This window comes from Epargyreus clarus, unplaced genomic scaffold (genome assembly GCF_041222505.1).
Source record: "Epargyreus clarus isolate Ecla_fem2 unplaced genomic scaffold, WU_Ecla_fem_2.2 ptg000009l, whole genome shotgun sequence".
Taxonomy (NCBI): Eukaryota; Metazoa; Arthropoda; class Insecta; order Lepidoptera; family Hesperiidae; genus Epargyreus; species Epargyreus clarus.
In genome coordinates, this window is record NW_027332217.1 from 7,605,804 (window position 1) to 7,616,532 (window position 10,729).

At 32.3% G+C, this 10,729-nt stretch overlaps 3 protein-coding genes across 3 annotated transcripts; 1 reads left to right on the forward strand and 2 right to left on the reverse strand.

Moving 5' to 3' along the window:
* Positions 1-800: 800 nt before the first annotated feature.
* LOC140744881 (uncharacterized) lies at positions 801-4,083 on the reverse strand. The gene is made up of 5 exons (XM_073076576.1): positions 3,565-4,083; positions 2,537-2,726; positions 2,202-2,402; positions 1,888-2,088; positions 801-1,302 (listed from the first exon to the last, which is right to left on the reverse strand). The coding sequence occupies exons 1-5, from the start codon at positions 3,633-3,635 to the stop codon at positions 1,108-1,110; spliced, it is 858 nt and encodes a 285-aa protein (XP_072932677.1). The 5' UTR covers positions 3,636-4,083; the 3' UTR covers positions 801-1,107.
* A 2,377-nt stretch (positions 4,084-6,460) lies between these two features.
* LOC140744883 (ATP synthase subunit s, mitochondrial) lies at positions 6,461-8,215 on the forward strand. Its single transcript, XM_073076578.1, has 4 exons — positions 6,461-6,611; positions 6,702-6,996; positions 7,071-7,334; positions 8,106-8,215. The coding sequence occupies exons 1-4, from the start codon at positions 6,594-6,596 to the stop codon at positions 8,135-8,137; spliced, it is 609 nt and encodes a 202-aa protein (XP_072932679.1). The 5' UTR covers positions 6,461-6,593; the 3' UTR covers positions 8,138-8,215.
* Positions 8,135-10,478, reverse strand: Dhod (dihydroorotate dehydrogenase 2). The gene is made up of 5 exons (XM_073076574.1): positions 10,194-10,478; positions 9,902-10,111; positions 9,076-9,470; positions 8,664-9,001; positions 8,135-8,434 (listed from the first exon to the last, which is right to left on the reverse strand). Exons 1-5 carry the CDS (start codon positions 10,221-10,223, stop codon positions 8,223-8,225), a joined length of 1,185 nt encoding a protein of 394 aa, XP_072932675.1. The 5' UTR covers positions 10,224-10,478; the 3' UTR covers positions 8,135-8,222.
* Between the last annotated feature and the right edge of the window lie 251 nt (positions 10,479-10,729).

The window sequence follows — 10,729 nt, forward strand, 5'->3', positions numbered from 1 at the left end:
CAAGTTGGCCCATCAATTTAGCTCGTTGAAAAATTTTGTCACAATATTTTACAATTTTGTAAGCTGCTACCGAAGGAAAATAAATTTTGCCTCGGTTCACAAATGACGTAAATGAATTAAATTTATTTATAATCAAAGAATATGAATGATCTGTTGGCGGATTTTTAAGTGTTACTAAAGCATTATAACAATGTTCACAAGAAACGCGGGTAAAAATTTGTTTTACAATGTAACCAGTTATATAATATAAAATATTTTCCTGGTATGGACTAGTATGAAATGCGTCTAAATTTTGAAACACATTTTCAACATCTTCTTGATAGTCAGGTTCATCCCGAGGTAGAAACAAACTTTTCGGTTTATTGAAATCGAAGATGTGTGAAGTCTCAAAGCCATTTTCTACGCAGTTGGCATTGATACTCGGTTGAATAGAATGTCTGAACAACATCTTTCTCATTATATAGCTGAACTCGAGAGGACACGGGTTATCTTGTGCCCGACCGCGAGCCCTAATGCATGAAAAAAATATTTCTAAATTGTCTTGTGAACACTTGAAAGTTAACAAATATTTAATTGGATTTTGCTCCAGTGTACACAAATCATTAACAAGTAATGAGAAACTATGTATGTTCATTAAAAAACCCAGTAGAAAAGTTTTTCTAGGGTGGTTTAAAATACCTCTACCATTTATTGTTAAGGATTTTAGATACGATTCAGTATCATTAAATATTGGTTCCCAATAACATTTGTTTTTCACCGACAGGGGAGACTTAGAACCTTTTCCGAAGGGAGACCTAGAATTCATAAGATCAAACACTCTATCGATCATGTGCAAGAACTCTGTAGTCGCTTTGCTATTTTTAAAGTCGGGATGACCACTAACCCTAAAAAAATCGATTGCATCAGCAACTGATGAACTAAGTACTTGCGCAGCAAGCCTAACATTCATTTTTTTGTTTTTATAATCAATATGTAAAGCGCTTAATTTATTGGCAAATTTTAACCCCTCTTTGCTTTGTATTTCGTGTAATTTTCGTATAAATTCAAACGATATATCGCCGGTATTTGACTTAATTTCAAAATCGGCCAACACATTTCTAGCGAGTTTTAGCATATGTGCAGCGTCCAGCAGACAGTAAATATTGCTCTTCCTGTTGGGATGTTGATAGTTTGAGTTTGACGCGTCACTTTCTGCTTCAGAATTTTAGTTTTTCTCTGAAGTATTTTTTCTTTATTAGATTTTATTTTCGCTTGTACGCCCCTACAAATCATCGCAGGAACGTGGTCTTCACTGCTGCTGACCTAAGAAAACAAGAAAACTTTGTGAAATCAGCACTATATGTTTATAATCCAGTTGATTGTTTTATTTAAATATTTAATAAATAATAGTTGTGCCGCGCGGTTATAGGGCTATAGTAGCGGTGCAATGCGGTATTGCTCCACTCCTAAAAGTCACAGCATGTTCTATCTCCCTAAAGAATTCAGTTGGCAAAAAAACTTCTCCGACAAATAATGTCGGATTAGAAAATTATTATAACTTTTCAAATAAAATAAAAAATATTTGCTCTTCAACTTTGTAATACTCGTATATTTATTTAAAAGAGCAACCCTTCATGAGTAAGGAGGACTGACGCGCCAAACACATAGGGGCCTATCCATTAGCAAAAACAAATGATACAGTAAACATGAAGAAACGACTTCATGAGTAGGCAGAATTAACCGTCAAAAAAGGAGCTTCATGCTTATTGTTATAGTGACGGTTACCACATCGCAGTCGGCATTAACGAGTTTAGGTATATGTAGTATTTAAAACGATTCATAATAATATATTATGTAATACATATAAATGGTATGTATTTAATATTAAGTAAAGGAAAGAGAACTTACAGTTAACTTGTTAAGATTGCTTATGCCATGCCAAGAACTTCCCGACACTATTTTACTGATATGGTCTTCAACATTGCAGCCAGCACGTTTAACTCCCATTTCCTTATGTGGAGAATTACTTTTATAAATAGTAGAACTAGTGCTTGGTACAGCCAGAGCAGCTGTTTGCACCATATACTCTTCATGTAATGTACTTGCTGTCTGAAAATTATAATATGGTTATGTATTTTACAAAATGTTGCCTTGTCATCATTAAACTTGAACTACCATTATTTCTAAATACTTATGTATAAGTAAAGGAAAGGGAAACTTACAGTTAACTTGTTAAGATTGCTTATATTTCCAAGAACTTCCCGACACTGTATTTTACTGAAATGGTCTTCAACATTGCAGCCAGCACTTTTAACTCCCATTTCCTTATGTGGAGAATTACTTTTATAAATAGTAGAACTAGTGCTTGGTACAGCCAAAGCAGCTGTTGGCACCATAGACTCTTCATGTAATGTACTTGATGTCTGAAAATTATAATATGATTATGTATTTTACAAAATGTTGCCTTTTGTCATAATTATATTTGAACTACCATTATTTATAAATACTTTATAAATGTATATGTAATATAGGTAATTAAATTAAGTGACATTTTTACCTTGACTGGTGATATTATTTGTTGATTTAATAATATAGTAGGAACTGCTGTTGATTTTAATCGTCTTGTTTTTAAATCATAATCTGTTTCTTGAAAATGCAAATTGCAAATCCTTGCGCTTTTATAGAACTTCATTTTCAATGGTACAATGGATAGCCACAATTTTTTTCGAGTATCATTTTGAGGAAATCTAAAAAATAACATATTTATGGTTTTAATGTTAACTTATTAACATATCAGAATAGTTATAAATAAAAATTTAATAAAAAGTAATATAAATAGTTATAATAATATATCAATCAATCTGCCTAGCCTTTACCCAACTATCTTGGGGTCGGCTTCCAGTCTAACCGGATGCAGCTGAATTGCATGGAGCGAATGCCTATCTGATCTCCACAACCCAGTAACTGGATAATACGATGCCCCTTGATAAGACTGGTTGTTAGACTTTTGGGCTTCTAACGACCCGTAATGACTGGCAAAGATCCACGATTTACAGACAGCCGGGAGCCCGAGACCAACGGCTTAACGTGCTTGCTGAGGCCCGGAGGATTCTCGGTATGTAAAGATGGTCATGGTCACCCATCCACGGACGAACATCGGCAAGCGTAGCTTAACCTGATGGATCGACCCGTGTGGCTGGTATTACTTAGCCACGAGCTCCTTATTATATAATAAATTCAATATTATCTAAAAAAATAGTCTGCCTTAAGAATGGAGAAGAGTGTATGCAATAACTAAGTAACCTAGATAATTAGTTAAAACTGTTAAGGTCCTACGGTCTACGGAAAGTCCCAGATATATCCTCATTATGGTCACACTACTGCAATACTTCGTCATGTAAACAAAATAAATTAACTTCCAAAAAATCAATGAAATTCAATGTAAATGTATTTGATCTTGACATAGTTATCTTTTACAATTATTTTGCAAACACTGGTTAATCGATTTAGGAGGAAATTATGTGAAAATACAAAGAAATATGTTTACAATGATTCGATGTCAGAAATCAGGGTTTAAACACTTACGCGTGAAATTTTATATCACCATTTGGACACCACGTACTATCGCAACCACTCACAACACAACTTTGCACCATTTTTATTAACTATAACAATGTTTAACGCGAAAAATCTCAAACCAAGCTATGAACCGAAAAGTAAACAACCGCCATATTGCACGATTTATTTTGGCACATAGGGCCAATGTTGCCACATTACCGAATCCTTAAGAAATGGGATTATAATTCGTTGAATTGCCAACCCAGATATGCATACGTGACCTACGATTTTGGGATTTTCAATTGAACTAATCATAGTTCAAGTATTTATTTAAAGGTAAATTATTTGACAGTGTTTAACTTCTGGTTAGGCTAGTGTGGTGACTAATTCTAAGAATTTTCTAGGAGATTTAAAGAAGAAGATAGCAATACTATAGTCCACACTAGAAAGAGAGGTCGGCCCACAGAAAGCGGGATGGAGATACGTAGGTATTTGCCTCAAGATTTTGTTCTAAGTCTGGCCTCCATATTTACCTATAACTTCATGGTCCCGGTAAGCATTGATTTAAATATAATATACCTTTTCATCAATAATTTATAGGTAAGCAAGAATTGCAAACCCGATTTTGCTAAAATTCATATTTATTCGTGTTTTGTAGTAGTGTTGTACTATGTCACAATAACAATGTCGATAACTTGGGTCGTGATAGTATTTTAATATATTTTCAGATGCCGACAATGGGTTAAGTTTGTGGGAAAAGAAGACTTAATATATGCTCCTATTGAAAAGCTCCATTTTTTGAAATATGTATGCGGTGATCATTTTAAAGACAAGTTCTTTAATAAGAAAAAAACGGCTTAAGAAGTCTGCAGTACCATCAATTAATCTGAGAGCTAATCTGTCTATTACGGTTCCAGAGATAGAGCCCTGTGACAGACGGAAGGACAGACTGACTAAATGGCTATTACAATGTGCTAGATATCAACGCACATCCGAAACCTCTGAACTTAGAGTGCGGAAAATTTACACATATATTCTTTTGAAAGGTTTTTTGAACATGTTTTGATTTTCAAGCATCTGCTTGATACTACCTACGTATCTATCTACTATGATACTTTGTAGTTGGCTTTCTGGGTAAAAAAAATGTAACTCATATTTCATCGTTTTTAGAAATTCTACTTCGACCTTTTTAGTACAGTCGGGATTTTGTTTTTTTAAATTAAATTACTTGTTTCTCTTTTTACATAAATAGAAGATAAAATAGTACATTACGATACGCGTGGCCAAAGTAGCTTATTTTTGCACGGCGTGAAGTTAGCGCCCGAGCGCAGCGAGGGTGCTAAACGCCGTGCAGATAATAGGCTACTTTTGTCACAAGTATCGTATACTATTTTATAGCTCGTGTGACATAAACCCGCTTAAACTTGTGAAGAAATATGAAAAAATATGAGAATTATTTTGAAACTTATAAATGATTGAAACTAAAAATTATGAACTAAAAAAGCAAGAAAAATGTGACACAACCAAAACCATACAAATTTTGAAAATTTAGTAATTATTCTGCTCTTGTGATAAAGACAAATCTAACACCACACGTACGTCGAAATCTATCAAGCCATTTAGGCTACATACAGGCGTCTAGACCAATGACTTATAATGGGAACTCCACCTAAACGTATTAAAGAAACATATGATAAGCAATCACATAATGTACTAATACATAACTAATACTAGTGATACAGTAGAAAATCGATTATCCGGACCTCAGTTATAAATATTCACGATTATTCGGATTGTGAAACGTGAACAAGTAACTTTGTAATAACTCTTACAGATCAGCCATATTTTTTGTGACATGTGCATTTAAATTCCGGAAAGTCGCCAAATCGCAACAAAATAGTTACTATAAAAAACAAAAACCCGATTGCTAAAAATATAACCTATGTTATCGCCACAATTAAGACGAATCCAACGACACATTATGTATCAAAATTAATGAAGTCGTTTGAGTTTGCCAAAGAATGAAAAATACACACGTAACAAACATATAGCCGAAAAACATCACCTTCCTAAATCGGTTTAAATAGCTTTTCTTCATAAACTCAATTATCCAAGTTTCCGATAATCCGAATGCCACAAATACGACAACAAATAGGTCGCTTAGTCGAGATTCTACTGGAGTAGTATTATGGCTAATTTTGATAATGATTCCTAATTTAAATATCTCCTACTATTGTGTGTAGCGAAAATACACAGTCAAAACAAACAATAAAATTCGATAAAGCCCAATAGTTAGTCTTATAGTGATGCTATAGCTTAGTATGTACACAATTGCAAAAACATTTATAAATACGTCCAAAATAAAATATTAAAATAATTATAGCTGTAAACAAAATACTCATTACTCACTTTTAATTTTTAAATGGCATTTAAAAGTATGAAACGTTCATAGCTATGTTTATTTTTTACAACTGTGAGGGTAGTGTATTAATATTCGTATGGTGTAAAAATCGGCTACTTTGGACATAGAAATGCGTAGCTAAAATGCGGGTTTAGGTCACAGAGTGCTATAAAATATTTTTTTAAGTAATTGTTTTATTTTGTGTCCACATTTTGTTCAACCTTGTATTCTTAATATTAATTGATTTAGCAATTTAAACATAATACAACGTTGGACTTCAATGTGGGCTGACAGCCTAATTTTAAACATTACCAAAAGAAACCATTACCGATACCTGATATTATTGCTATAGTTTTATCGATATCTATCGACCGCGCATAGCCCAGCGCTATTTGTTTCATTAGGTTAGGTTGGTACACTAGTCATTTGATGTATATGCTGTTTTTAAGTTGGTAATAGAATGCCTTGTAGATTGATTCTATTGGCTTGTATGGGAGTCCCGTCTCTTAAAACGTAGTGATTATATTCTCTTTGGCCATAACATAACCTTGCACGGCGTGCAAGGGCACGGCGTCATAGATGATACACTTAATATAGGGAACACGGCGTCCAAAACAATATAAATGTTCTGAGCCGGCCAGCGGAGCAAAATAAAATGTTCGCTACGAAACATGTAAATATAGTTATTAGAACTTGTAAGATTCAGTGTAGAAGAGTGAATATTCCCAATTTACGTAGTATAATTGTTATTTTTTAAAAACAGGTGATTAGTGCGCATCGGCTTATAACAAATAAGCCATGGCGTGTACAAACCCGGTCATTTTGGGAATATGTAAATATGATGTTCAATAAGCCGGATCCGGACCGTATAAAGCTAGTGGGACCGGACAGAGCTTGTGCCGAATGGGTTCTGCGTAATGGCGGAAAAGTGGTCTGGGCTAATGGTATAACTCTGGCAGACTACAACTTATTGCCCTCCGAAAAAGACAGTGTACCTAAGGTACTAGAAATTGATGGGACAAAATCATCTATATCTCATTATGGATTCCCGCATCTAAGTAAGTATTTATAAAGCACGCATATTGATCATATATAATTAGATGTTTGAAATTAAAGAGAATTTTTACTTCAGGTGGCTGTACAATGTTACAAAAAATTACTTTACATGAAAACAAATATATCGATGACAGAGCAATGAAGGGATTAGCCTATGGAAGAGAAACACTTTCATTTGTCCAAGTTTCTAAATGTGCTAATGTCACCGATTCAGGAGTTAAGGAGTTAAAATCTTTGAGTAAACTTCAGACTCTTATATTATTTGGTCTAGAGAGTGTTGGGAATTTTGAGGAATGCAAGCAATATCTAAAATCACAACTTCCTAACTGCAAAATTGAAGGTAAAAATTATAATACTTGATAAAACTATAATATGCATTTGAGTTACATACTATGCATATACCTTCTGGTCTAAGATCCGAAGCTAAATCGAACTGGACCGAGCTGATAATAGAATGAAACTCATTTTATAATGAAATTAGTACATTGGGTAATACATTAAAAATGGGTTTGCTAAAAAAATCCTAGACAGGATAATTTTAATTATTTTTTGAAAAATTAAAATTTAATTGAAAATTAAATTTTGCAACATCAAGATAATAAGAAAATTCTATTCTGAGTGAATGTTAAAAACATACAGAATGTGCAGGCTTTGGGTTGCCTATTATTTACGTGGACGAACTACTGGGTTGTCAGGTATAAACAGGTATTTCGTGGCAACTACTTTCACTCATGATGATAATAGATAAAATTGTATATCAGTAGAAGCGCTGTTTTATTGTGAACACGTTGATATAGGGTTGTCTGCAAAATGAAAATTCAAAAAATAATTAAAATTATCCTGTCCAGGATTTTTTTAGCAAACCCATTTTTAATGTATTACCCAATGTACTAATTTCGTTATAAAATGAGTTTCATTCTATTATCAGCTCGGTCCAGTTCGACTTAGCTTCGGATCTTCTACTATTCCAAGATGTAAATTAATTAACCTATCATAAATTTTAAATCACGGGACTGAAATATGAGTAATGTCTCCTGTTCTTATTATAATAAAGTTATAAATATTTCTTTGTAATATAAAAATTATTATAACCAATTTGGTTTTATTTCAGGGGATGCAGAAAAAAATAAACAGCAAATATAACCATTATGAAAAATATAAAATGATATATTATTAACATATTATATGCTATTTTATTAAAGTTTTGTTCATTATTAGAAAGTATTAATCATTTTACTCCTCTCCCCACCGCTTCATTTACACTATTGTACCCATCTCGGGTTAACAGATCTGCCAGTTCTTTCTTAATCTTTGTTACAACAGATGGTCCATGGTATATTAAGGCTGTATATATTTGGACAGCACTGGCCCCAGCTAGTATCTTTTCATATGCATCTTCACCACTAAAAACACCTCCAACACCTATTATAGGTATTTTTCCTGTAATAAATAAATATGAATATATTAAAATTAATTATGTAGTTACATATGAGTTCCTTATGCTTTTAAAAGTGGGCTAATAAACATTGACACTAGTAACTTGTAATTATAAGAAGGTTGTATATTTACAGGGTAACAAAATACGGATTTTTTTTACCACAACCATTAAACCTTGGATCTTTACTCAAGATTTGCTAGATTTAATATACTTGAATATAAAATAATGTACCTTTAGTCAGCTTATACATAGTTTTAATCATCTCAGTAGATTTATCCTTCAATGGCTTGCCACTAAGGCCACCAGCCTCATTTGAATATTCTTGATTAACAAGACCAGATCTATCTATTGTGGTATTAGAGATTATAAGTCCATCAACTTGTGTTTCCTTTTTAGTTATTATGGAAACAATTTCTTTAGTTTCCTCAATACTAAGATCAGGTGCTAGTTTTAGCAGCAATGGTGGATTTCTATCACTTTGTAATGAGTCTCTTGTTTTGTTAACTGCTGATAAGAGTTTCTGTAGCTCTTCCTTACTTTGCAAAGATCTTAAACCAGGAGTATTGGGACTGAAATTTGTAAAAATACATTATTTACTATTCACAGTTAATTATTTTGTATGTTTAGTGTGTTTGTTATTTACCTGCTTATATTAATAACGAAATAGTCAGCTACTTTGTGGAATTTATTTACACCAGTAGTATAATCATGGATAGCATCTTCCGAAAGTTTATTCTTTCCCAAATTAATTCCGAGAAGACCTTTATCTAATAGAGCCTTATCTATGCTTTCTATCTTCTTATACACTTTATTGTGGCCTTCACTATTAAATCCATATCTATTTATGACAGCATTATCTTCCGGTAACCTAAAGACTCTAGGCTTAGCATTTCCTGGTTGTGGTTCGGGAGTAATAGAACCAATTTCTACAATGGAAAAACCTATCTTTCTTAGTCCAACTACAGCATCACCATGCTTATCAAAACCAGCTGCTATGCCAATGGGATTACTCAGATCATAATTCAGAAATTTGGTTTTCTGAAAGTAAAAAAAATTATATTGACAAATTTCTAAAAAAATTTAGTTTCAGGAGTCTTATTATTATGCCAATAAATATTATTAATACAGGCACAGAAAAAAAATTAAATGTGCAAACTTTGTTCTTAGCTCATTTGTCATGATAATTAAATTAAAGGTAGAATCCTTTTCATTCTTGGAATTCTTTACAGATAACGATGTTTAATGAGCAAAGGTTATCAATGAATATTAAATGAGCTAAATGCTAGTTTTAAAAATAATATGCTACATTTTTAATTCAATGCATTTAAAATATTACATGGTTTATCCTACCGATTTTTTTTCTTCCACCTCATTGTATATGTATAATGCTTTACATTATTAAATAATATGCAAATAAGAATTATTAATTCTGAACTAACTGTAAAGAAAATATTGTGAAGGATACTTACTAAAACTTTCGGATCCTCTGAAGATTCGTATGGAAATATTCCATATTTAATTGCAGTGACTCCTATTTTATGAGCTAACTCTGGGTCGACCCGTTGACTCAAAGGTTGTAGCACATTCTCATAGTACCCATTAAAATCTTTCTTATAATATATAAATTGGTATGATAAGGAGCCACCCAGTGTTAAATAACAAAGTGATTTAATTTTTTTCTGGAAAATAAAATTAAATTAAAAATTGTTTCGCAAGTCTTTCCCTATGAAATTTAATAACGCAATTTTATATCGTACTTACTAAGTTATTCTGCTTGGTATTAATGTTCATTTTGTATGCTTTTCATATAATTACAGCTTGTAAACTTTCGAAATTGTATAAATTATAGCTGCGATCGAAAGCTAAACAATTATTTTTCAAAAATTCTAGCACCAACTTTGGCACATGATAACATGACAATATTGACAATTTAAATGACATAGACATTTACTTTTAATAACACGCTTTTATTTTTATTTACATTCCTAGTTATACAATCATCAATATATAATTTTAATTGAAAGTGTAATTATATATACAATTATAAATAAATTAAACGTGCAAATGACGTGAAATTAAATAATTATTTTTTAATAGTTGACTTGCGTTACTAGTTTATATAAAACCGAAGAGTTTCCGCTATTTAGTTACGTGGACATGATTGAAAAAAAATAATTGTCGTAAATCCATCCGATTTTTGTTATTCTAGTATGCTCTGCTGGCACTTTAGTGTGAGTTCTGGGATTGGTTATATTTTTTATTTGTAGCCATATTACTAGCCTATGTAAAACCGATGA

Coding starts and splice junctions, on each gene's coding strand:
- Dhod (XM_073076574.1), bottom strand. CDS start 10,223: ATGAACATTAATACCAAGCAGAATAACTTA. Junction 9,002..9,075: donor TTCGTTATTAATATAAGCAG/GTAAATAACAAA, acceptor TACAAATTTCAG/TCCCAATACTCCTGGTTTAA. Junction 8,435..8,663: donor TATGTATAAGCTGACTAAAG/GTACATTATTTT, acceptor TATTTATTACAG/GAAAAATACCTATAATAGGT.
- LOC140744881 (XM_073076576.1), bottom strand. CDS start 3,635: ATGGTGCAAAGTTGTGTTGTGAGTGGTTGCGATAGTACGTGGTGTCCA. Junction 2,727..3,564: donor GGTGATATAAAATTTCACGC/GTAAGTGTTTAA, acceptor GTTATTTTTTAG/ATTTCCTCAAAATGATACTC. Junction 1,303..1,887: donor GCAATCTTAACAAGTTAACT/GTAAGTTCTCTT, acceptor TTGTTTTCTTAG/GTCAGCAGCAGTGAAGACCA.
- LOC140744883 (XM_073076578.1), top strand. Junction 6,997..7,070: donor TTATGGATTCCCGCATCTAA/GTAAGTATTTAT, acceptor TTTTTACTTCAG/GTGGCTGTACAATGTTACAA. Junction 7,335..8,105: donor TCCTAACTGCAAAATTGAAG/GTAAAAATTATA, acceptor GTTTTATTTCAG/GGGATGCAGAAAAAAATAAA.